Source organism: Pelophylax lessonae, assembly GCF_965119305.1.
Source record: "Pelophylax lessonae genome assembly, chromosome: 5".
NCBI lineage: Eukaryota > Metazoa > Chordata > Amphibia > Anura > Ranidae > Pelophylax > Pelophylax lessonae.
This window is the reverse complement of record NC_138772.1, coordinates 76,494,468-76,521,536: the sequence shown is the minus strand read 5'-3', so window position 1 is coordinate 76,521,536 and position 27,069 is coordinate 76,494,468. Positions and strand designations below refer to the sequence as shown.

Here is a 27,069-nt window from a genome sequence, read left to right as displayed (position 1 = left end):
TTGGAATAGCTGACCCCTGTAGCCACCCTGACCTTAGAACAGTTTGTATTTGCCAGTCACAAGTTCCCGTACAACCCATTTATTTAATGAGATTTAGGCTGTGACTCCTCAGCAATCAGAGGTGATTGTTAGCTCTGCAGTGAAATAATGCTCCAGTCTGCAACTTGAGCCCTTCTGTGTGTTCTGATGCCCTGGATCCACACAGCCAGCCCCGTGCTAGACTAGGCCTGTGTGTTTTGTGTTTAGAGCTCATAGCTGCTTAATTTCTGGGAGCCTGCCACACAAATCAGTACGCTATAGACGAGTCTTTTAAACTTCAGTGTTCTTGTTTTTGTTTTTTATTTTTAAGAACAGGGTTCCTTGCCATTCCTCTCATTGAGCTGGTTCTGCCTACAATTCACAGCATCCTTTCATGGCGGTGGCTTTCTGTGGTGGAGCTTGCATCTTTTGTGAGCTATGACTATCCCCTTTGTTTTCTTTTGCTTTGACACATTGTTCTGTGCTTGTCCTTTCCATGAAGCCTTGCATTATTTGTCGCCATTGTGTTCCTCGCCATCATACGCAACTGACAGCCAATCTCTTTTCTCTTGTCCTGCAGATTCCGCTACTAGTGACTCAGCAAAATCTAAGGTTTGTCTGAATTCTTCTATATTGGGGGTTTGTAATGTTTTGTTTTCTAGGTTATATTAAGTGGTCGTAATTGACAGTGTAGTGTATTATAGTAAGTGGTCGTAATTGACAGTGTAGTGTGAAAAAAGAAAACCACACACACAAGACCTTGACTACACAAAAACCGTGTGCAATGCTTTATATTCAAACAAAATATGGAAAGCTTAAAAAAAGATTTTAATGCTTAGGCGACTTTGTCAGCAGTTTGTAATAGACTTTTTATCATGATTTTATGACTTTTCTAGCTTTTGTTTTGTAAACCTCTATCAAAAAAAATACTATAAACTTCTCTACCCACAAGAGCAAATATAAATTCACAGTACTTCCCTGTATGGGGGTGCATATGACTTCCCATTCCTTGATCACTCAGCAGCTGTTACATGTGGGTTAGGAGAAAGTCCTCAAACTAGTGTAAGCTCTGACTGACAGATTTAGAGCTTATACCAGGTTTTTGTCTACCCCTGGCAGTAAATGGAGTGGCAGTGGAACAATCAGACGGTAAATATAAACTACTGGGGGGGGGCTGTAACCTGTCCTAAATGGTAGTCATAGCACATAGTCGCTTGAAGTAGAATTCCAGGTTTCGATGCATGTTAAATTGTTTTTTTGGGCCAATGTCCAATAGAACTATTTCCATTACAGAACAACTAGGCTGCTATAATATACTGTAGTAGCAGTAGCTGCCCACAGTAAGCTGCGCTGTGTTCAGGCAACTCCCATTCTGCTGTTGGAAACGAAAGAAAATGGGACTGAGTGCTTCTCCACCATTCAGGAGAAGCATTTCATTTTTAACCGCTTCAGGACTGCCTACCGCACTTATACTGCAGCAGGGCAGCTCCACTGCGCAAGATCATGTGCATGTACGTGATTTGGTATTTTGGTAGAAGTCCACGTCATTCGCTACAGCACAAGCCAGTCAGCGGATCCCGGCCAATGATTTATGGTTGGAACCTGCTGTACGCAAACACAGGGCTCTCTACAGACAGCAGGGATGTCCATTTTTTTGTTTTCTCGGGCACATCACTCAGTAAAAGCAGCACATACGACACACCGTAAAAATTGTCCATACATGTTAACACCTTCCCAGCCAGTGTCTTTAGTACAGTCACTGTGTATAGTATTAGCACTGATCACTGTATTAGTGTCACTGGTGATGTCCGTGTCAGTCAGATCGCCCACCACACTATCACAGTCCCACTATACGTAGCTGATCACCACCATTAGTAGTAAAAAAAAATAATTAAAATTCCAGTATATGTACCATAGATTGTAGAGGCTATAACTTTCACACAAACCAATCCATATACACCTGTTGGGATTTTTTTTTTTTTATTGGATATGTTTTATAGCAGAAAGTAAAAAGAAAAGTATGTGTGTATATATATATATTAGTGTGTGTGTGTGTGTGTGTGTGTGTGTGTGTGTGTATGTATATGTGTGTGTTTTTGTTTTTTTTTTATTTTTTTTATTATATAAAGACCAAAAATGTAAAAAAATAAAAATCAAATACCACGAAAAGAAAACTCTGTGAAAAAATATATAAATTTTATTTGGGTACAGCATTGCATGCCCACGCAATTATCAGTTAAAGTAGCGCAGTTCTAAAAAGCAAAAAAATGGCCTGGTCATGAAGGGGGTAAAATCTTTGGGAGCTGTAGTGTTCATAATGAATACATCCTCTAATTGGCAGAGGTGAAATTTGTGACATCAGCCACCCACCTCTCCACTCTTTATTTTGGCAGAAGACAGGCAGCTGAAGCTACTACAATATATTACAGCACACACTGTGGCTGCTTTTAGTAATGGAAATAGATTGCTCTTTTGGGCCAGTTTGGCCTAAACAAACTATTTTCAACCACTTAAGCCCCGGAGGATTTGGCTGCTCAAAGACCAGGCCCTTTTTTGCGATTCGGCACTGCGTGACTTTAACAGATAATTGCGCGGTCGTGCGACGCTGTACCAAAATGAAATTTTAATACTTTAATATTGATATTAATTATATGCTTATATTTATGAGTATTATTGTACTAATATATATAGCACTTTATATTTTTGACATTTTTGGATTTATACATTTATGCTAATAAGTTTTATATCACTTAGCACTTTATAATATATTGCACAATATATTATACATCAATTTAAGATATTTATTTTTGCACAAAGTTTATATATTGGCACTAGTCACATTTTATATATTCATTCATCAATGAGCAGCCCTGATACTTACCCACTCAGTTTATTAAAAACATAGTAAGTTGTACCCACTAGAGCAAGTAGGAGACAGGCAGAAGTGACAAGATTCAGGCTGATGAAGAGGCAGATACACCTGGAAACACTTTATTTGACTGTGCATGCTCCTTGAGTGACGTCACCAGGTGGCAGACAACAATCCCGGTCATCGCAGCCCCTTTCTGATCTGATGGATGAGTCCTGGCTTCCATACAGCGACATCCATGCCCAACACTATCTCTTTGGCTGTCACCTGTCGGACGCTGAGCCTCGGTGCTGTCAATCTTGTCACTTCTGCCTGGCTCCTACTTGCTCTTATGTGTGCAACTTACTATGTTGCTAACTATAATGGCCCTTGCACCTGTTGTTTCTCTCTCCCCTTGTAGGCACTCTACCATGTCATAAGTCGGCTGATAGAAAGGAGACAACACTTTTCAGAATGTGCAAAACCGCTTTTTAACCACTTACTGCCCTTAAGCCATATACATAGAGATTATGTGGTTATGCATCCATGATTCTGGTATAATTTATTTTCCGGCTGTGACCAACTTTTAGGTAAAAGAGATTAGAATGGTTCTACAGTCACCTGATTATTTTTGCACTGCTCTGAACGGCCTCCTGCCTCTGTTCCCCAGTCCTCTTTTTCTATCGGGGAGCCCAGGACCCCTGTAAGTGGTCAGTTTAACTGCACAGGGAGGAGTAACATCCACCCCCTGATCAAATCTTCTGTAAATGAAGACAAAAGTAACAAGGATTTAGTCTCTTCCGGATTCAGTTCAGTGTTTCCTTAGCTAGTACAGCCAGAGGAGCAGCTGATCAAACAGATCTAAAGCGAACTCTAAACTGGTAACCTGTAAAGGCGTTTAAAGCGTTGCCTATGGATAATTTTAGGTACTGTAGTTTGTCGCCATTTCACAGACATGCTCAGTTTAAAAACTTGACATTTTTGCTCATCTATTTACTCAATGCAACATCTTTATATTTTACCAAAAAAATCTGGTGTCATGTTGTGTTTGTGTGCACTAAAATTTATTGAAGTGTATTTTTTCCTGAAAATTTGTGTTTGGTAAATGGCTGTGCGACAAAAACGTGCAAAAACAACTATTTTTTTCTCCAGGGTCTCTATAATGTTTGGGCGCTCTAAGTAAAATACAGATTTTTTTTTTTGTGTGTGTATATGAGAAATGTCAAAATTTCCCCAGATGGCAAGTGGTGGAAGAGATTCGGTCGGTCACTTTTCTTTGTAATGTAGATCATGCAATGTGCCGTATGTAAGTTCTGCTTTCCTCATTTCTGTTTTTTACATTTCACAGGGTTCTTGGGGATCTGGAAAAGATCAGTATAGTCGGGAGCTGCTAGTGTCCTCCATCTTTGCAGCTGCCAGTCGAAAACGCAGGAAACAAAAAGACAAGCCCCATCCAAGCAGTTCAGAGGATGAGGTGGATAGCGTTTTTTATAAAAAGGATCTCTCCCCAGTGGAAATTCGGAAGCCTGACAACAGAAAAGGAGAAACTAAAAAAGAGGGCAACATCCCTCGAAAACCTAAAGCACTGACATTAAACGACACAGATGCAAGTCTGTATACAGAAGATAAACTTAGGAAGGACAGTACGCCTTCCGACGAGATCACTCCTTGTCCTCCAAAACCTCCCAAATCTCCAAATCTGATGCAAAGGCTTACCGTACCATCCAATGACACAAAGATGTTTCCTTCCCAAGAAAGCATCTCCGATTCAGGAACTGTACTTAGCACTTCATCCCAGGCCTCCGTGCACAAACCAAAACCTGATGTTTTTATTACCCCTGAAGTAAAAGGCAACGACTTCTTGTCTGCAGAGGTGAGCTCTGTTACCTCTGACTACTCCACCACTTCATCCGCTTTCTACACAGCTGGCCTGGAGCCAAACTTGATAAGTCCCGAGGTCCAGTCTGTAGCGGAGAGCAAAGGCGAAGATGCAGATGATGAAAGAAGCGAATTAATCAGTGAAGGCCGGCCCATGGAAACAGACAGTGAAAGCGACTGTCCCAGCAATGTTTATGACAGACAGAGCCAAGGCAAAGTAAAAGAACTGTCTCGAAGTAGCCGACGGAACTCTGAAGGAAGCGCCAGCTGTACGGAGGGAAGCTCAACCCCCCGAATAGATAGTCGGCGGTTTAGCTCTCATAAACTTATAGAATGTGACACTTTATCAAGGAAAAAGTCTCCACGACAAAAGACAGATAGTGAATGTTCAACTGATGGCAAGAATGTGGACACCTCTGCAATATCTCCTGTCACGGAGGTGACCGGAACTGGAGTGCCATCTGGAAATTTAGACTTGGTAAAAAGTGATTTGAGCTTAGCGTTAAAAAGTGAACTTGAAAAACCGGAGCTTGCTTGGAAGCTTAAGATCACAGATAGGCTTAAACTGCGTCTGAAAACCTCCGCAGACGACATGTTTGGACTGGATAGCCAAAAAGCACATGCCGCCGAAACCCGGAAGAAGAAAAACATTAGGCGGAGGCACACACTCGGGGGACAAAGAGACTTTACCGAATTAAGTGTTTTAAATGCATTACAAATTTACGAGCCCCTTCAGGGAAGTAAGGAGTCAGAACTTTCTGCTGTGGATCGATTGAAGCCAAAGTGTACATCCCAAGACCACTCGATCTCAGCATGGCTCAAACGAGAACGCTTACGCACTAGCACATCGGAACTCAACACCATTAGCTCCATTGAGCCGGTTTTAGAAAACACTAAGTTAACTGAACCAACACCAACAGCTCCTCCTTTGTCATCTTCATCCCAAGTCAGCTCCACTGATGCCAGCGACGTAACGGAAAACCAGTCCGAACTTGCGTCCCATTCTTCAGCTGATCAGCTTAATGGGGAGAACTGCCAGAACAAAGCGAAGAGCAACTTTAGTTCTGCTGTAGATGCTCATCCGCACAAGTTGTCCGGTACTCAGGTAGTTCGATCCCGGTTCTACCAGTACCTGTAAAAGAAATTCCACATTTCATTACACTCGCAAAGAATATAAAATTATCTAAAGCAGTCTACTAAATGTGTATGTACGGGCAAATTTAAAAAAAAAAAAAAAAAAAAAAAAAGCACCACTCTCCAGTATGTACTTGTTTTCCCTTTTGTTTTTTTCTCTTTAAAAATGCTATTGAATGTGCTGGTGATCTGCCTTAAATCCAGTGTTCTGCTAACTTCTTGTCAACATTGCTTGTGCTGCACTGAAATCCCAAAGCATTGTTGTCAGCCCTGCCCAGTTCTCCCTTTCTGAACTACAGAACGCCTACTCCTTTTTAACTACACAATACAAGGGGGTTGTTTTCTAATTCTGCAGGATAGAACTCGGGGTTGACAAAACTGCTTGAGGTTTCATTTGGCTAGAGGTAACATTGTCGGCTTACTGCAGGATATTAGAAACTCTCAGGAATTTTGGCAGGCACAACAGGCAATTTTCTGAATTTACAGCATTTGTAAAGAGATAACATTTGGGACTGAATTTTCTTTTTTTTTTTTTTTCTTTTTTGCCCAGACATACATCATGACTTCAGAGATAGGCAAATCGTTTTCACTTGGCCTGAAGCTGATGAGTTGTGGTGTGTTTTTCGCCCCCCCCCCCCCCCCCCCTTCCCTTGAGCGATCCTGTAAAGTTGTGAGATAGCCAAACTTGTCTGTCTTAGTTGCTGATGGAACCTTTATTGTTCCACAACAGCCAGTGAGCAACACTTTGCCTACATTTGAAGTAAAGTTCCAGTGTGTTTAGGTTTGTGCCTGAATTATTTTTATATATATATATATATATATGTATATGTATATATTTTTTTTTTTCTGCAGCCTATATTGAGGCTGAATTCATTCATTGGCCCTGTGGAACGTCTTCGCAGAGCTCAGCTACAGCCAGAATAACACAACACCTTCTCTATGGGAAGCGCATACCAGAGTCGAACAAAAATGCTTTTTATCCTTAGCTGTTGTACATACCTTCTTTCTGTAACCTGAGGTTTTCTCAATAGCAGATGTTCACCATGTAACAATGACTTTTTTTTTATTTTTATTTAGTCACTCGGGAAAAGTGCCTCATTATGAAATCATGTGGTGTGTTAGGGTGCCATATTGTTACCGGCTAATTAGAGGAACCTACTGTGAACAAAAATAGACCATTCTCTCACTTTCCAGGTTTCATTTGCAGATTTTAACAGTTGGGATTCAGAGCTTCCATTGGTTACACATTCCAATAGACCCTTCGAGTTTTATATATACATATATACTGACTTTTAATATGGACTTTTGAGTTTTATGTGACTTGAATTTTTAATCTTTTTCTGTAAGATACAGCAACTTAATGTATATATATTACATTGTGTATCTTTTCTTCAGATACCAGATTTGATATAAATGTTGTATGATAGGCATGTAGATAGTAAATCCTGGGTGGAACTGGTTTCTTTCAATGAAAAGAATACAATTCTGCATGAAGATCTTTTATCACCTTGTACCATGCCTGTGTGCATACCTACTTAAACACTGGAAATAAAATTGTTTTGTTGTTTTTTTTATTATTTAATTTAAAATTACAGGGTAAATAGATCTATTTTAATGGGTGTACAAAGTCTTTTTTTGCAGTGTTCTTCAGCTGCGTCCTAAAAAGGTGTTTGAGAGGACTTGTGTTTTTCCTTTTAGTTTTCTATTGGTAACAAACGTATCTGCAGCAACAAAGGTGGCAACAAAGGCCAGATCCATTCTCACAATTGTTATAATATTATGAACTGAATTTATCCAAGTACAATATGCAATGCCTTTTAAGTACAAATTTTCCCTCCTTATGCGGACTGTACACAGACATATTTTAAAAACACCAATTAAATCTCAAAGAAACATCCAATAAGTGTTAGTAGCGCAGATGAAATTATGATCTAGGTCTGAAATGAGTGACCCCTCAAGACAGCACAGTCAGTGAGGAATAAAGTCTCTTGGATAGAGTTTATATATTACTGAATATCTTCAGTGACAGGGTAAAGTCGCAGAGAATCCTGTATGTGGATCAAAACACGCCTCTTATCTCCTACACCACTAAGGCACCAATCATGGATAAGATGGCAACTCACCAGAGCTCATGCCCATTCACTCACATGGATAAGGTAATTGGGCAAGTATGATGATCTCCACAAAAGGCTTAGATCCCAATGACTGTATCCAGTATAGATGATAGCACCTTGGAGTATATTCTAATACAGCACACACTTCTTCTATGTCTTTCCCCCAATCCAATTGATGACCACAATGGGGAAAAGAAACAAAGGGGCCGCAATAGTGTGATACTGTTTTTAGAGCTGGTTATTATTAAATACCAAAGCCTCTTAGCAAAGAAAATGCAGTGACAGCTATTTCCGGTGACACCACAGACACACAGGAAACCAATGTGCGGACCAAAACACCTCACACGCCTCCACCACTATGACACCCGATGTGATAAAGATGGTAACTTACCAGAGGCACATGCCTACCCACTCTCGTGGATTAGGCAGTATGGCAGGGTTGATGTTTTCCACACAGACTGAGTTCCTGGTCACTAAATCCAGCATATATCCTATCACTTTAGGGTCCTTTGTAAAACAACACTCCCTTCTCTTGTATGTCTTCACAATCTCCCAAATAATGATAGCAATAAGGGAAGAAAAAACAGACTTTTTGAAAGTCGGAAATGATGAAATGTTAGGGCGTGAACATACGGCAAACCGGAAGCACTCGGGAGTCACAAACGAAGCGTCCCCTGGAACCTTTTCACTAGCGTGGAGTGGATGAGAACAACCGGGAGTGTAAGAATTGATGGTGGCTTGAAGCCAAAGGGTAGTCACATCAAATATTTATTTTTTTACATTTTTGTTCTGTTCGCTCACTTTGTAGTTTGTAAATTGATAAAAATAATTTAAATATATATTTTTGAAAGCGTTCTTTACAGCATTTCTGCATGCCTGCCTAAAACTTAACCTAAAAAATATATATATATATATTAATCCTGTTCACTTAAATCATGTTATACAGCACAGTGCTTGTGCTGTGTAATTTGGCCCCTTCTATCACCTAAAATATCTGGCTGATCCTGTGTGGCTGTGTCTTCCCCACAGTATACCATGGCTGCTGAACCTTGACACTGGTCAGTCTACGTGCCTCCGTCATCTGCGGCTATCCTGTCGTCCTCCTGTGGTCTCTCCCCACTTCTTCCTTGCCTGTCTGCTGCTGTATCAGTGCCCGTCCCCCTCCCCTCTTGCTGCTGATGTTTCATTTAAAGTTTCATACCATCCTGTCTGTTTAATAATCCTATGTGCCTCTGTGTTTTTTATAAAAATAACTCATTCTTTACCAGTTTTCAGAGCGCCAATCACCGCTCACGTAACCCACTGCCCCTCTCCTGCTCCCCTCCTGACTGACCTCCAGTAGGGAATTCTCGGCCCTGCCCACTGCAGCTGTCAGACAGGGAGGGGAGAGAGCCGGCAGGTCATGTGAACAGTGATCGGCACTCTTATAAAAATAAGCCTTTCTTTACCAGTTTTCAAACAGGCACACAGGATTATTAAACAGACAGGATGGTATAAAGTGGCCTAACCACTTTAAATAGTAGGTAAAGGAAAACTAGGAGGTGAAAAAGGATAAAGAAAATTTAATGAGGAAATAGGAGGAGGAAGGATTTGGGGATAAGTAGGGTCACATATATGTGAGAAGGTGTGCATTAAGGGTTATCTCACAGCTGTACATCCTGGAAGATGCTAGTGTCTTCAGCAGAAACTCTGATCACCCTGTTTTTTTAAGCTATGCTGAAGAAGTGAAAGGTTATTCTTTAGATTCAGGATCAAGTCTGTGTTTTTCCTCTGAATGGGGGCTCTAGATCTGGACTGCCATCTACAGCACATATGTCCAACACAAGGCCCATAAGCTAAATCCAGCCCTCCACACCTTTTTCATGTTGCCCTCGTACCCAGGGCTTTTTTTCAGCCAGAATGTAGCAGAACTTTGTTCTGCCACCTCTGGCTCTCGCCCTCTGCTCCCCATTCACCAATGCCTTCTATGTTTACAAGGACCGCTTTCTTCTCTGTGGCTCTCTTGCATGGTTGAGTTTTTGAACCTATTTTGACAGATTTGTCGCTAAAGAGTAGGAACGACCAAAGCGTCGCCATGGGGTCCCTAAGTGCTTTACTAGGCGTTACGCCTATGAGGAGTCCCTCCTTAGGAAGTGGGACTGTGCTACCGGTGGTGGACCCTCTGGTTTCCAGATTAAAAAAGGCAACCATGATTCTAGTTGAAGAGTCACCGGCCACTAAGGATCTGGCTGACCAGAAGGCAGAGGCTTATGGCCCGCACTATGTACACTCTGGCTTGTTTCGGCAGTGAGTCCAGTATTTACCATTGCCCTGGTCTCGCAAACTCTGACAGAGTGGGCTAAGCTCCTACACTGGGACCTGGAGGGAGAACAGCTCTCCCCTCCCCTGCCTTTGCCAAGCTGGCGCACCAGCTGGTCGAGGGGCTGCAGTTTCTGTGATGCCTCTTTTGATGTGGCTCCCCTGATGGCTCGGTTCACCTCTGTTTTTTCAGTGGTCCTATGGCGTGTTTTATGGCTCAAGTGCTGGTCTGCGGATCAGACTTTAAAAAAGGCCTTGACCGATATTCCTTTTCAAGGAGATCGCCTGTTTGGAGCTTCCCTGAAGGGCGGGAGAGTACTTTTCTTCCGTAAGAGCAAGGAACCTCCTAGATGTGGGCCTTCCTTCTCAGCTTATAAGAAGTTTTACGTCCCTCAGCGTCGACTGACAAGGGCTTGAAGCCTTTCAGTACCTCTTCTGGAGGATCCAAACAAATCTGGTCTGGCAAGCCAAGGTCAGGCTTCTCCAGACCCGGGGACAAGGCTTCCTTCTGCATGAGTGTGCGCCCTGACCCGTATCGGGGGTGGGGGGATGTCTTCGCTGGTTTCCGGACCTGTGGACTTCCCAGGTGCAAGGCAAGCTGGTCTACAAAGTCATTCGGTCCGGCTACAAGGTCGAGTTTTGCTCTTGTCCCCCGGGAAGGTCTTTTCCTTCCAACTCGCGCCTGTACCCAGACCGCTCACAGGGCCTGTTTGGCGCAGTACAAGACCTGTTCCTTCAAGGGGTGATTGTCCCGGTTCCAACCTTGATGCGTTTTCAGGGTTTTTACTCAAACCTGTTCACAGTTCCCATTAAGGAAGGCAAAGTGCATGTTATCCTGAACCTCAAGGCGCTAAACGTCTTTGTGCAGGTACAGAAGTTCAGAATGGAGTCCATTTGAGTCTCCCTCTGCTCTGGCGGAAAACATGGAGATCACAATACGATCTCTGCAGGAGTTCGGCAGGATTCTGAATTTTCAGAAGTCTGGTCTGGTTCCTTCCACAAAGCTGGACTATCTGGGCCTGACTTTGGACTAGCCAGAGTGCTCCTTCCTCTGACAAACCCCAGAAATTGCAGGCTACAATTCGCCTCCTGCTGTCCAACAAATGGTCATCTCTGTGGACTTGCATGTGAGTGCTGGGTCTGATGGGATCTACGTTCGAGGCGGTTATCTTTGCACAGTTCCATAAGAGGTCCCTGCAAAGAGAAATTCTGACCAAATAGTACAAGACTCCGCAGTCTCTGGATAATCAGGTGCAGCTGAGTCGGGGCACCACAAAGGAGTCCCCGATATGGTGGCTTCTTTCTCCAGCACTCTGAGAGTCCAGTCTCTCTATCAATGTCTTGGAATTTCGAGCGATCAGACTGTGTCTGGATCATTGGACATATCGTCTTCAAGGTTGTCCAGTGTACATTCAATCAGACAATGCCATGGCCGTGGCTTATGCCAATCGCCAAGGGGGCACAAGAAGTGTCCTGGTGGCTCTGGAGGTAGCCAGCAGTTTCAGGTGGGCAGAACGGTTCGTTCCAGCCCTCTCTGCCATACACATCCCCGGGGAGGGGGGAATTGGCAGGTGGATTACCTCAGTTGGCAAGCGTTGGACCACGGAGAGTGCTCACTTCATCCGGAGGTGTTTCATCAGCTGGGTCTCCAGTGGGGCACCCCCGAGATGGATCTGTTGGCATCTCGACTCAACAGAAAGGTGCAGAGGTTTTTGGCTCAGTCAAGGGATCCTCTGGGGGACGCCACAGACGTGCTTGTGGGTGTCAGTATCATCTGATTTATGCCTTTTCTCCTCTCAAGCTTCTTGCAAGACTTCTACACAGGATCGAGGCAGAAGGGATTCCGGTCATCTTTATGGCTCTGGACTGGCCTCACCGGGCTTGGTGCGCCAATCTGGTGCAGCTGGTCGCCGATGTTCCTTGGCAGCTTCCTCTTGCTGTCCCAAGGACTGATCTTCCATCCTGCTTTACAGTCGCTGGCTTTGACGGTTTGGCTGTTGAAGGCCAGGTGCTGAAGGATAGGGGTTTACCTGAGTCTGTTATTCCTACACTGTTGAAAGCTAGGAAATCTAGCTTAAGAAAGATCTACTATTGTACGTGAAAGATTTACATTGCATGGTATGAGTCTCTTGGGGTTCTTCCTCGCTCCTTCTTGATGGCTCGGATCTTGACCTTCCTTCAACGGGGGGTTGAACAGAAATTGGCCTTGAGTACCATCAAGGGCCAGGTGTTGGCTTGGGCAGTCTTTTTCCAACAACATTTGGCCACACACTCCCTGGTGTGTACCTTTCTTCAGGGTGTCCGTCATTTGGTTCCTCCAGTACGGGCTCCGTTGCCACCGTGGGATCTTAATTTGGTGCTTTCAGCTCTATAAAAGCCTCCCTTTGAAAATATTCTGGAGATTCCCCTGCTTACGCTGTCCCAGAAGGTGGCCTTTTTTTGGCTATCACCTCTGCGCGCAGGGTATCGGAACTGGTGGCGTTATCCTGTCATTCACCTTACCTGGTGATTCACAGGGATAAGGTGGTTCTTCGCCCCTGTCTGTCGTTCCTTCCAAAGGTTGTCTCTGATTTTCATTTGAATGAAGATATTGTGTTGCCTTCCCTGTGTCCCAGGCCTAAACATCTGAAGGAAATTGCCTTGCATGCATTGGATATGGTAAGGGCAATTAGGGTGTACCTGGCAGCTACGGAGTCTTTTAGGAAGTCAGACTCTCTTCGTGCTCACGGGTGGCTCTCGAAAAGAGTTGTCCGCTTCCTCTGTGACCATTTCTAGATGGATCAGATGGTGTTTCAGACTTATTACATCAGGGGTCCGGTTCCCCCTTTACCTGTCAAGGCGCACTCTATTAGGGCGCTTAGTGCCTCCTGGGCTTTCCATCATCAGGAGCTAGTGAAGCAGGTTTGCAAGCCCGCCACCTGGTTGTGCACACTTTTACAAAGTTTTAAAAAGTGGAGGTTTTGCAGGCTGTTGTTTAAGAGGACCTGAGGCTGATTCTCTTTGAGGGTATGTTGTTTTTTTTTTTTCTCAGGAGGGCTCTAGTTGTTTGGTTGAGCTCATGTTGCCTGGTTGGCTAAGGTTTAGCCTTGGGGATTTTTTTTGTTCCCACCCGTCATGTCTAACACTGCTTTGGGACGATGGTTATGCATATCGGAAGCTGTGTCGGTTAATGAACCAAAGAGAAAATGGGATTTTTGACTTTGCATAAAATCCATTTCTCTGATGTTCATAGACGGACACAGCACCCACCCCTTGGTGGAGTTATAATTCTCCTGACACTGCTTGTAACAAAACTGAGTGGCTATAGCAGAGAGAGGGAGTATACCCAGGGGACTGCCCATGGGTGTAGCCAGAATTCTTTTCTGCCTAGTGCCCTACTCTTGTAGGGGGCAGTATAACCCAATGGTTATGAATATAAGGAAAAAAAGAATATAAGGATCTGTGTTCGTCAATGAACACCAGAGAAAAGGACTTTACAGTAAGTCAATAATCCAGTTTTTATTTTCTCTTGGTGTCAGGAAAATTTGTCGGAAGTGATTCATGCTAATAGCAGAGGAACACACCAGCAATACACATAGTGCTCTGGACGAAGACAAGTACTGTACACACTATAGAGGGATGTGCTTTGTTCATATTTCGTGTCTGAGGTTTACAACTACATTAGGTTTTTTTTTTGTGTCCTGATTTTGTTACTTTGATACTATGATCTGAGTCCAATGGCCTAGCAATGCCAACTACAATCCGGTCCAAAGAATGTGCCACAAAGGCAAGTAATTGTACACTCCCTGCACTGTGGAATGGCGGTTAGCAAGGCTTTAGCCACCATCTATTTGTTCCAGTAAAAGGATTCAGGGAGGGCACAGAAAAGGGTTTTCTCTGCACTGAAAGTGATGAGGGACAACTTTTGGTGTCTGCTCGTAGGCAGGGTCGTTTACTTTTCAAAGTTGTATAAGATTTTCTTTAAATAGAATCTGTTACTTTTTAAAGTGCTTTTTGTTTTGTTTTTTAAACATTTTTGATGCAGATTTTAAATTTAGAAATACACCATATGTGTAAAAATGTTTTTTCTCTTGCGTCCTCTGACAGTCGCCGCCCACTCATACAGTCATCACTTCTCTTATCCACAGGAGTAAGCTAGGCAGAAGATTTTGTTAGAAACATTCACAAAACTTTGCATAGACACACCTACAGGGGGCTGTCCCTCTGGTCCAATACCCCCGGCTAGCCTCATTGCCAATTCAGTTTGTCTTTTGCCTAGTTAGGAGTAAGATAGGGTTCCCTGTGCTGGGGCTACAGTCTCAGCCTTTTCTTCTGTTTTCTTACATTTTATTTTTTGCCAAGTGTGTTTTCTTGCACTGATAGCTTTTTATTTATTCCTGCGCTTAGTTAGTCAGACTTCGGAAGACTACAGCGTTTGCAGAGCTGGGAATCGGACTGGTTGTACTAGAGCCTTACGGAATCCCAGCCCGCCAGCGAGCGTTTAGCAGGCTACGTGTACGCCCTGGCCTCGCAAACGACCTGTCCCTGTCCTCAGGGACAAAGCCCGCAGAGTGGCCACTTCGCTAGGATACTTAAACTGCGGTACGCCGTGTGTTGCTAGAATCCTGTTTTGGCTGACGGCACCCCCACCACCCGGGGTGGGAGGCTTCCCATCGCAGAGTGGTGCCAACGAATTTGCATGGATCGGTGAGTACCATGCTACCCCCTCTGTCTGACGTATGCCCGGGGGTTGTGTGTGTGGGGCCTTCTCTCATGAGGATGGCAGTCTGTTTAGAGTCTGTGTGATCCCCCTCATGGCTGTCTGTGTGGTCCCTGTGTCTCCCTCACGGTCCCTGCTGGGGCGCTATTTGCGGTCATGCCGCGCTGTGAGGGGTTTGCGGGGGTTCCTGAGTCCCTAGGGAGTGTGTTGTGTCACTTTGGGGGTACAGGCATGGTTGTGGGGGCCGCTGCGGTGTAAAAATCGCGGGCCGCCATTTTGGATGTGGGCAGGCTGTTCTGGCTTCATGTATGGGCAGTCAGCAGCCATTTTCTCTAGTGTAATTTGTGCTCTTCGGGCGCCATCTTGCGTGTGGCAATGTTTCTTTGCTTAGGGCTCGGTGGCCATTTTCCCGGAGCCTCCCCATTACTTTTGCATTGGCAGCCATTTTTGCTTAGCTCAGGCCACTGTTGGGCCTCTAGCGGCGTGATGTCATTTCCTTCATCCTGACGATCCGATCGTGCTAGGAGCGTGGTAACACTTCTGGGGGGCTGTGTGCTAGTTTTTTGGGGTACTACCTTTGCTGCCAGTATTATGTTCGGTGCCTTAGCGCTATAGACTAGTCCTCATTGCGGTGGAATCCGCCGCTGTCACTTATTTAAAGGGCCAGCGCCGTACATTTTTTTAAATGTATGTTATGGAGTCCCAGGAGAGCAAATTCCCCCTAGCTCGGACGGGGGCCTCAGGCATGCCTGGCTCCCTTACTGCTGCATTGCGACTTTGGCGTCTAAAGTGGATCTGTTAATGTCTGAGCGGGCCTCTAGAAAACGGCCCAGATTTTCTCAGTCTTCTGATTCAGAGCTAGAATGGTTGCTATGGACTGTGTGCCCCCTGAAGGGTCTCAGTCGGAAGGGGAGGAGGATGATGAGGGGGACGACTCCCCCTCTGGGTCGGCCAAAGAATGCGCTGCTATGCCCGCGCTTATTAGTTCTGTTAAGGACACGCTACACTTAGAGGATGAGCCCCACCCGGCGGATAAGCGGTCTTCTTTTGGGACCCGCAAAACCCAGAGAGCGGCTCAGGTATTTTCCTGTCCCGTTGAGTTTCACGAAACGTCGAATGAACAATGGCGCAATTTAAAGCGCACTTTTGTGGTACCTAAGTGGTTTCAGTACCGTTATTCCTTTGCGTCTCCAACGGATTCGCGCTGGACTGTGGCCCCTAAGGTGGACCACACTGTATCCAGATTACACAAGGCCACTCTCATACCCACGGAGGCTTATCCGGTGCTTAGAGACCCAGCGGATAGGTGGGTGTAATATCTTACCCGCCACTCCTATATGGTGGCAGGTCCCTTGATGGTGCCTGTGTTCGCCTCAGTAATGGTCTCTCAGGCTGTGGTGGAGTGGACTAAGGTGCTCAGACGCACCCTTGTGACTGATTCCGCCCCTCCTGCTACTTTGGAGATGGTGGACCAAGTTATTCAGGCTGTTTTAGACCTGTGTGATGCGACCTTGGATGAGGCCCCTTTAGTCTCACGTTTATCTGCTGTCGCAGTGATAATCCGTCGCCTTGTGTGGCTGTAGAGCTGGTCGGCCGACCAGACTTCCAGGAAGACGGTGTCTGACATCCCTTATGCAGGGAATCGCCTTTTTGGGGACTCACTGGACGAGTTGGTTAAGGGGGTCACAGCACTCTGCTGCCCCATGTGTCCAAGGGTACGTTTTTTCCGCGGTAAGCGGGGCCCTTCCCTTAAAACCTTACCAGGGGTCCTTTCGTGCCTTTAAGGGGACAAGACAAGGGCAAATCCTTCTAGGCCTCTGGTGGCCAGAAGAAGCCTTGGGCGGGCAAGTCTAAAGCCGCCCACTCTGGCACGGCAGCCCCATCCGCCATTCAGGACAGATGGGTTCAGGAACTCATTCGGTCGGGGTACAGATTCTTCCTCTCAAATCTTCATTTGACCCCAGATCGTTTCCAAGATCTCCAACTGGTGGTTCAGGATCTCCTCGCCCAGGGGTTGATTGTCCCGGTGCCACGTTGGGACAGGTTTCGGGGGTTTTACTCTAATCTGTTTACGGTGCCCAGAAAGGAGGGAAAAATGCGTCCGATTCGGACCTAAAGTTTCTAAACCGCTTTGTGCGGGTTCACTAATTCCGTATGGAATCCTTTCAGATCGGTGGTGGCCTCTCTGAGCCCGGGAGATTCCTGGCTTCAATCAATCTCAAAGATGCGTATCTACACATCCCTATATTTGAGGGTCATCAGAGGTACCTCCGATTCACAATCACGGAGGAGCACTATCAGTTTGTGGCGTTACCTTTCGGTCTCGCTTCGGCTCCAAGGGTGTTTACTAAAGTTTTGGCTCCTGTTCTGGCCCTGTTGCGGGCGCAGGGGATCGCAATCCTTGGATATCTGGATGATCTCCTGTTAAGGTTGAGTTCCAGTCCAACTCTGTTGCGCGATCTGTTAACCATGGTTCAGACGTTCCAGGAGTTCGGGTTCGCCATCAGCTTTCAGAAGTCGACATTGTCCCCTTCTGTTCATTTCCCTTACCTGGGAATGGTCTGGGACTCTGCCCATACGAGAGTTTTCCTGCCGGAGGACAAACTCTGCACCCTGCAGAACGAGGTCAGGTCCCTCGGGTCGACGAATCCTCATCACTCAGCACCTGCATGCGGTCCCTAGGATTGATGGTGTCAGCCTTTGAGGCGATACCGTTTGCACAGTTCCACATGTGCTCTCTGCAAGCGGAGATCCTAGCCAGGTGGGACAGGCATCCTCAGTCCTTGGAAAGGAGGATATCTTTGAGTCGCCGGGTCAGAGCGGACCTTCTGTGGTGGTTCCAGTCTCCGGCTCGGACGGAAGGGAAATCCTTCCGGCCGTTATTATGGACGGTGCTCACCACGGCGCCAGCCTGTCGGGCTGGGGTGGCGTTCTGGGCAAATTGTCTGCCCAGGGCACTTGGTTGGAGGAGGAATCCTCCCTACCGATAAATGTCGTGGAACCGAGAGTGATCAGACAATGTTTGCTCTGTTGGTGGGATCGTCTTCGGGGCCACCCTGTGCGGGTACAGACGAACAACACCACTGTGGTGGCGTACATCAATCACCAAGGGGGCACCAGGAGTGCCCGGGCAGCCAAGGAAGTGGCCGAGATTCTGTCTTGGGCCGAGACGGCGGTCTCGGTGCTTTCGGCAGTTCACATTCCGGATGTGGAAAACTGGCAGGCTGACTATCTGAGTCGCCAGACCCCGGACCAGGGGGAGTGGTCCCTACACCCGGAGGTTTTTCAGATGCTGTGTGTGCGATGGCGCGCCTCCTCTAGACAACAAGGTGGGAAGATTTGTGGCAAGAACACGCGATCCTCTGGCAGCTGCCTCGGATGAGCTGGTGGTGCCTTGGAATCAGTATCGCCTGATTTATGCCTCCCCCCCCCCCCCCCCCCCCCCAGTCCAGTTGTTGTCACTGTTCCTTCGCAGGTTGGTGGTCCTGGGGGCCTGGACTGGCCGCGCCGGTCTTGGTACGCAGACATCATGCAAATGGTCATCGAGCCTCCCTGGCGCCTCCCCTTACGAGACGATCTGTTGTCTCGGGGGCTGATCTTCCATCCTGCTTTACAGTCGCTGGCTTTGACGGCGTGGCTGTTAAAAGCCAGGTCTTGAGAGATCGGGGTCTCTCGTCGGCGGTCATTCCTACCTTGCTTAGAGCTAGGAAGGCCTCATCCGGTAAGATTTATTATCGTACCTGGAAGGCTTACTTCGCCTGGTGCGAATCGCAGGGTTTCCATCCTCGCTCCTTTTTCGGTGGCAAGGGTGTTAGCCTGCCTGCAATCCGGTGTGGACCGACGTCTTGCGCTGACCACTAATAAGGGTCAGCTATCTGCGCTGGCCATTCTTTTCCAGCGCCCCTTGGCATCAAAATCCATTGATCCGCACCTTTATTCATCATCTGGCCCCCCCTTGGAGGGCGCGCTTACCCCCTTGGGGACTTGTATTTAGTTCTGTCAGTTTTGCAACGTCCTCCCTTTGAGAACATCAGGGAGATTCCCTCTGCCTGCGCTGTCATGGAAAGTCGCCTTTCTGGTGGCGATCACATCTGCTCGCAGCGTGTCTGAGTTGGCGGCCCTGTCTTGCTGCTCCCCCTACCTACCCTCCCCTACCCTATGGTTCATAGGGTTAAGCCCTGTACACACGTACCGATCGTCGGCCGAACGATCGGCAGTCTTTTGTCCCCGGGCTGTCGTGTCCGCTGAAAAGTGCAAAAGACTGCACACGAATTTTGTCTGCCGACTGCAGAAGTGATGTCAAGTAATGGTTAACTTTCCCTGTGTTTTTTCTTTTCTGAGCATGCCCAGTCTTGCAAATCTGCTGTCTGTCGGCCGAATTCTGTACTGACTGGTGAACAATCGGCCGTTCTGGTGTCGGCATACAAAAATTTTAATGCTTGAACGACAGATTCTGTTCGGCCGAAAGTGCGCTGTCGGAAGCATCATACTAACAAGCCGAAAATCGGCCGATCGGTCGTCGGCCGAATCTTTTCGGCCGACAATCTGCACGTGTGTACGGGCCTTTAAGGTGGTCTTGCGACCTCATCACTCCTTCCTTCGGGAGGTGGTGTCTGAAATCCATCTCCATGAGGACATTGTTTTGCCTAAGCGGTGTGCGAATCCTAAGCATCCTAAGGAGTTTGCCTTGCATACATTGGATGTTGTCAGGGCGATCAGGGTTTCCCTGTCGTCAACCGAATCCTTCAGAAAGTCGGATTCTCTTTTTGTCCTTCCTAAAGGGACCTCGGAAGGGTATGGCTGCGTCTGCGGCAACCATTTTTGAATGGTTCAGATGGATGGTTGTACAAGATTATTCGCTTAGGGGACGGGTTCCGCCCTTCCCTGTCACGGCGCACTCTTCCAAGCGGTGGGTGCGTGTTGGGCCTTTTGCCATCAGGCGTCGGTGTCTCGGGGGTGCAGAGCGGTGATCAGGTGGTCCGTGCACACCTTTACAAAATTTACAGACTTTGTTTAGGCATCGGCAGATGCCTCCTTTTGGCTGCAAAGTTCTGAGTGCGGCAGTACTTGGGGGGAGACATGGTGTTTTTAGCCAGTCCCCTCCTGTTGGGGTTTTTTCCCCCCCTTGGTTAATTTGCCTTTCTGGGTTTGTTCGCTCCTGTTGAGCTTTCCTGTTACCCAGTGGGTTACCTTTCTGGTTCAGATACGGTTCTTTTCTCTGACCTTGGGTGCTTCGTTACCTTTTGAGACGGTTGTGTTTCCCACCCCTCATGTCTACACTACTTTGGGACATCCCATAAGTGTTACTGTATGAGTGGGCGGTGACTGTCAGAGGACGTAAGAGAAAATAGAATTTCTCTGTCGCTCATTGACAGACGTAGTCCTCCTTGATTAATATCAACTCGGGTTATACTGCCCTCTACAGGAGTAGGACTAGACAGGAAAGAAAACGTTCTGGCCACACCCTAGGGGCAGTCCCAGAGGGTATATCCTCTCACTTCCTGCTACAGCAAATCAGTTTTTTTCTGTCTAGTTAGGAGTAATGACCTAGATTCCTTGCTAGGATCTTTGGTCCTGGCAGGATTTTTTTTTAGAAATACTTTTTTAGACAGCTTTTTTTCCTCCAGTGTTCCTGTGAGATCTTCAAGCAAGTACGCTGAAACTGGGCGACGGGCTGGATGTTGAGATCCAGTGGTCACCCCAGTTCAGCCTACGAGCGCGTGCAGGCCATAGCTCCGCGCTGGGTCGGCCGCGACATAATCCCACTGGACGGGGACTGACCCTGCGAGTTAAACGTCTCGCCTGGACGCCAATGACCAACAGAGTCACGGCGTCCGTATTGGTCGACAGCCCCCCCACCCCAGTGGAGAGGGGTTCTGTCAGGAGTTGGCGCCCGCCTGGTTCCGGTATGGTGAGTAGAATGTTCCCCCTCTCCCCCTGTCGGGTTTGTTGGTGGACGCGGGCCCCTCTCTGAGATGGTTGGACACTCGGTTTTCTGGGTCTCCCCTCTATCCTATAACAGGTCACAGATCCCCCAATTTAAGTGTGATTTTTGTGAATAGAAACCAGGAGGCTTGGTTTGGGAGCTGACGATCTAAAGTCACTATATGACTGTAAGGGTGACTGAAGTCAGTGGCAGACTACTAAAAGGCATTACTATTGAGGTATAGAGGTATCCTACCTGTCTAGTGTGTACACAGGCCGATGCCTATGCCTGAGTTACTGCAGCCACAGATCGCCATCCCTCCAGAAAGCCGGTCACTTCCACAGGCCACACAGCCTCCCGCAGGCCGAGGCACTTCCGCAGGCCGCACAGGCCGAATGCACACATCCCGCAGGCCGCTGCTAGCTTGCAAGCCGCCACTATCCTACACAGGCCGCTGCCATTTTCCTGCAGATCGCACGAGGCCGCCATATTGGCGTAGCCTCGTGTCTCCCGCATGGGGGCGTCCATGTTTGAGGTGACCAAACACCTTGTGGAGTAATTGGGAGGTGCCAGAAGGCGTGTAAAGGGGCGGAGCCGCCTCCTTGGCCCAGAGAAAGCAAGCCAAAGACTTCCTGTCTGTAACAGACAGTGCTGGAAGCAGGTTGATAAGAAACTTCTGTGCATCAGGTGAGCCTTGGGGTCTCTCTCTCTTTCTGAGGGGTCCAAGCAGGTAGACTGAGGGGCGCTACTGCGCTGGGGGACAAAGTTAAAAAAAAAAAAAAATGTTTTTTTCTTGCAATTTATTTGTGTTTTGCTGGTAAGTGTCTTGTTACATGAACCCTGCCACACATGTATCCCCACCTGATCCCCTCACGGTGGCCGCAGGACCCTCCAGTACCCCACTTGTGATGATGCATTATCAGCGTTTTGGAGTCTTTGGTATCCCGGGTGGAGGTAGCCTGTCAGGGACGGGGGTCAAGATGAGCGACCCCCGCCTACCCCTATGTCATCTGATACCTCAGATACGGATTCTGAGCTGGTCATTGCAGTCCCTTTTCTGGGGTTGTTGTCTCAGGTACGGTCTCCTCAGACAGTAAGGAGGACGCTTCTGCCTCCGCCATAGCACAAGAAGCGTTGGTGGAAGCACTAGTTGTGTCTGTCCGGGAAACCTTAAATCTTGAGGTTACACCGGCAGAGGTAGCTGAGACTCATATTCCTTTTTTGGTACTAGCAAGCCTACCAAAAATGGTGAAGGGTTTCCCTTGCCCAAATAGGGTCGTCTGGAAATAGCAGGGCTCATTTACGAACGCATTGCTAGGCGCTATCATTTTTGAGGAATCCCTCATTTCAAAGATGGACGGTACCACCAATAGTGGACTCACCGATTTCCAGACTAAATAAAACCACTTTTATGCCGTTGGATTGACAGAATGGGCCCCACCCATCTCTGGGGTGGGGGGACGTCTTCACCGGTTTCCGGATCCAGGGCTTTCCAGAATCCCGGATAAAGGGTTCGCAAGGTCATATGGTCGGGATACAAGATCGAGTTTCGATCACTTCCACTGGTGCAATTCTTCCCTTCCAATATTCGACATCCCCGGGTCGCTTAAAAAGCTTTGCGGGGGACAGCTTGATACAACAAGCAGTGGTAGTTCCCATTCCTTGGCGAAGTTCTAGTCGAACTTGTTCACAATGCCCAGGAAAAAGGGCTAGGTGCGTCCAATTCTGGTCTTGGAAGAGATGGAGTCCATCCATACAGTGGTGGCCTCCCTGCATCAGGGAGATTTCCTGGCATCCATAGACATTTAGGATGCCTATTCTCGTATCCCCATCTTCGCAGGACATCAGCGTTTTCGTTGCTTTTCCCAAAGATCATCCCTGGTTCCCACCAGGAGACTGAACTATCTGGGCCTAATTTTGGATACATCCTTGGCAAGAGTGTTTCTCCATGCGGAGAAACTCCAGAAGATTCAGTCAATGATTCGGATGTTGCTGTCCGTCAACTGGCTGGGATTGATGGTCGCCTCCTTAGAGGCAGTACCGTTTGCCCAGTCTCATACCCGAATTCTCCAAGGAGGAGATTCTTCCCATATGGAATCGGAATCCCGATTCCCTGGACAATCGGATCCGATTGAGTGAGCGGACCAGGGAGGCTCTGGTCTGGTGGCTTCGGTCTCCGATGCTCAGCCAGGGGAAGTCATTTCTTCTGATAAATTCCAGGTTACCGATAAAGGTGTTGGAACTGAGAGCGATCAGACTTTCTCTGATTTACTGGACCGAGCAGCTCCAGGGCAGCCCGGTTCGGATCCAATCGGATTATGCCACAGTCATGACTTATGTCGATCACCAAGGGGCACCAAGAGTGCCCTGGCGGCCATAGAAGTGGCCAACATTCTTATTGGGGGAACAGTTGTTCCAGTTCCCGCCGCGATATTTATCACGGAGGTGGACAGGCAGATTATTTCAGCCGTCAGATTCTGGATCGAGAGGAATAGTCTCTTCATCCAGAGGTATTTCACCAGCTGTCCCTTCATTGGGGCACCCCGGATATGGATCTGTTGGTAGGTTGGCTCAACAGGGCTCGCACCCGCGATCCTCTAGCGGACGCAGCAGACGCGCTGAACGGCCTGTAAAGGCAGTATCAGCTACTATATGTCTTCCCCCCCTCTCAAATTGTTGCTGAGATTTCTCCGCAGGATAGAGGTGGAGGGAACTCCAGTTATCCTGGAAATTCCAAGCTGGCCTCGTCAAGCCGGGTACGCCGACTTGGACAGGCTAGTCGCGGACGCTCTTTGGAGACTTCCTCTCAGGGAGGATCTGCGGTCTCAAGGACCGATCTTCCATCGGGCTTTACAGTCGCTGGTTTTAATGGCCTGGCTATTGAGACCCAGGTACTGAAGGACAAGGGGTTGTCAGCTTCAGTTATTCCTACTCTAATTAAAGCAAGGAAAGCGACTTCCAGCAAAGTCTATTATCGCACATGGAAAACTTGTATCGCGTGGTGTGAATCTTTGGAATTTCCCCCACGTACCTATTCGGTGACCCAAATCTTGGCTTTTCTGCAAAAGGGGGTTGAGCGGAAACTATCCTTGAGCATTATCAAGGGTCAGGTTTCAGCATTAGCAATCTTCTTTCAGAAGCCTTGGGCTATGGTGTTTGTCGGTTCTTCAGAAACCTCCCTTTTACAATATCAGGGAGATTCCCTTGCTTACATTATCCCAGAAGGTGGCCTTCTCGGTAGCTATCACTTCTGCACGCAGGGTGTCAGAACTGGCTGCATTATCATGCCATTCCCCATATCTAGTGGTTCATAGGGATAAGGTAGTTCTTCATCCGAAGCCATCCTTTCTTACTAAGGTGGTTTCAGATTTTCATCTGAATGAAGATATTGTGCTACCTTCCTTGTGTCCTAAGCCCAATCATCCTCAGGAATATGCGTTGCATTCCTTGGATGTGGTTCGGGCAATCAGGGTATGCCTGAAGACTACGGAATCGTTCCGTAAGACGGATTCACTTTTTGTGATCACGGATGGCCCCAGAAAGGGGTTGCCTGCATCTGCCGCGACTATCTCCAGATGGATTAGACAGACGGTGGTACAGGCTTTTTCTATTAAGGGTCGGAATCCTCCGTTCCCTGTTAAGGCGCACTCTATTCGGGCGCTTAGTGTTTCCTGGGCCTTCCACCATCAGGCGTCAGGGGTCCAGGTTTTCAAGGCGATTACTTGATCGTCGGTTCATACCTTTACAAAAATGTTATAAAGTTGATGTGATGGCATCGTCGGATGCCTCATTTGGCCGCAAGGTTTTGCAGGCCGCAATTTGAGGAGACCGTTAGTCTACCTCGAGGGTTTGTTGGGTTTTTTCACTTAGGTCTCATCTTTTTGCTCAATGATATATATAAATCCGCGCTTAGGATATTAATAGATTCCTTATTCGTAATGGCTGCTGCCCACCTGTTAAACTATATTTCCGAAGATATATAGTATGAAAATAAAAAATAAAAAATAAAAACTCCAAGCAGGTGTATGGCGCTGCCAATATACCAAATCTTCTGTATACTTAATCCTCCATACACATCTCCACAAGTGTAAAGTGCAAAATAAACAATCTTAAATGTAATAAATAGTGTTGGACTCGTAAAGTGCTAAGTGCAATGATCCTGTGCTATGTGTATTATAAATCAATAAATCCGTGATAAGTGACCCCTTTAGGGTAAACAATCACACTATCAATCCACTTAAAGTAACCATATGCCAACACAAATAGAAATATAAATATAAATATGTAAATAGTGATATACTGATGAAAAGTGGGTGTGGTATATAAAAAAAGTGATAAAAATCATAAAAAATATATGTTGAAAATATATAAAAATATATAAATATATATAAACACCTATATAAATCTGTAGGAGGAATGGCATAAACAACTTTAAATCACTGTAAAAACTAGCAGCAGATGTATAGAGACAACCATAAATTATAGCAGCATTAATCAAAGTAATATAAGAACCAATAGATCATAAACATTTGAAACAAAAATGGATTATGAGTCCATAAATATAAGGTGCAAACAAAGTGACTTCAGTGCAGGTGCATTCAAATGCTGTTTTGAGGGTGCCCGGATTCCAGTGACCACTCTGTGCTCCCCGCACCCTTAGGACCACACTCACCGACAATAATCACCCCTGCAGGGGTATCAGGCCTTGGAAATATTGCCACTGTATCCCCTCTGCTCTCCCTGGGTGGTCTTATAAGTAGGGGTATGGTCCCGACCTGCCCGAGTCCTCTGTCGCACTGTCCTTGGAAACTGGGGTATCCTCGGGTATGTGGGAAATAAGGCTCACATAGGGTAGTACCGTTTAACAAGGCTTTATTAGTATAAAAAAAGGGTACTCACAAACATAAAGAGTCACTCCTGAAGACGTCATTCTGACGAAACGCGTAGAGCGTCATCGCGTCACATCCGCCTGGTGGAACGCACTTCCGGTCTGTGGAACGCACGGCGTCCCGGAAGTGCGCGACCGCAATAGTTGTATACCTGCCGATTGACTCTTTATGTTTGTGAGTACCCTTTTTTTATACTAATAAAGCCTTGTTAAACGGTACTACCCTATGTGAGCCTTATTTCCCACATACCCGAGGATACCCCAGTTTCCAAGGACAGTGCGACAGAGGACTCGGGCAGGTCGGGACCATACCCCTACTTATAAGACCACCCAGGGAGAGCAGAGGGGATACAGTGGCAATATTTCCAAGGCCTGATACCCCTGCAGGGGTGATTATTGTCGGTGAGTGTGGTCCTAAGGGTGCGGGGAGCACAGAGTGGTCACTGGAATCCGGGCACCCTCAAAACAGCATTTGAATGCACCTGCACTGAAGTCACTTTGTTTGCACCTTATATTTATGGACTCATAATCCATTTTTGTTTCAAATGTTTATGATCTATTGGTTCTTATATTACTTTGATTAATGCTGCTATAATTTATGGTTGTCTCTATACATCTGCTGCTAGTTTTTACAGTGATTTAAAGTTGTTTATGCCATTCCTCCTACAGATTTATATAGGTGTTTATATATATTTATATATTTTTATATATTTTCAACATATATTTTTTATGATTTTTATCACTTTTTTTATATACCACACCCACTTTTCATCAGTATATCACTATTTACATATTTATATTTATATTTCTATTTGTGTTGGCATATGGTTACTTTAAGTGGATTGATAGTGTGATTGTTTACCCTAAAGGGGTCACTTATCACGGATTTATTGATTTATAATACACATAGCACAGGATCATTGCACTTAGCACTTTACGAGTCCAACACTATTTATTACATTTAAGATTGTTTATTTTGCACTTTACACTTGTGGAGATGTGTATGGAGGATTAAGTATACAGAAGATTTGGTATATTGGCAGCGCCATACACCTGCTTGGAGTTTTTATTTTTTATTTTTTATTTTTGCTCAATGAGTCCTTGATGCTTCTGGTTGGCTCCGGTTGAGCCTTCTGGATTTTGATTTCTGTTATCCCACCCCTCATTTGTGGCACTGTTTTGGGACGTCCCGAGTTGATATTAATCAAGGAGGACTACGTCTGTCAATGAGCTTAAGAGAAAAATGGATTTTTGTAAAATCTTACC

General features: G+C 46.4%; 1 protein-coding gene across 3 annotated transcripts in view; it reads left to right on the top strand.

Moving 5' to 3' along the window:
• Positions 1–6,001, top strand: part of ARHGAP21 (Rho GTPase activating protein 21) — a 342,461-nt gene extending 336,460 nt beyond the window's left edge. For all 3 annotated transcript variants that reach the window (XM_082258120.1, XM_082258121.1, XM_082258119.1), the window contains 2 exons: positions 599–630; positions 4,215–6,001. In XM_082258120.1, the coding sequence (XP_082114246.1) occupies positions 599–630; positions 4,215–5,882 (1,700 nt within the window). In that variant the 3' untranslated portion in view covers positions 5,883–6,001. The remainder of the gene's footprint in view (positions 1–598; positions 631–4,214) is intronic.
• Positions 6,002–27,069: the final 21,068 nt, after the last annotated feature.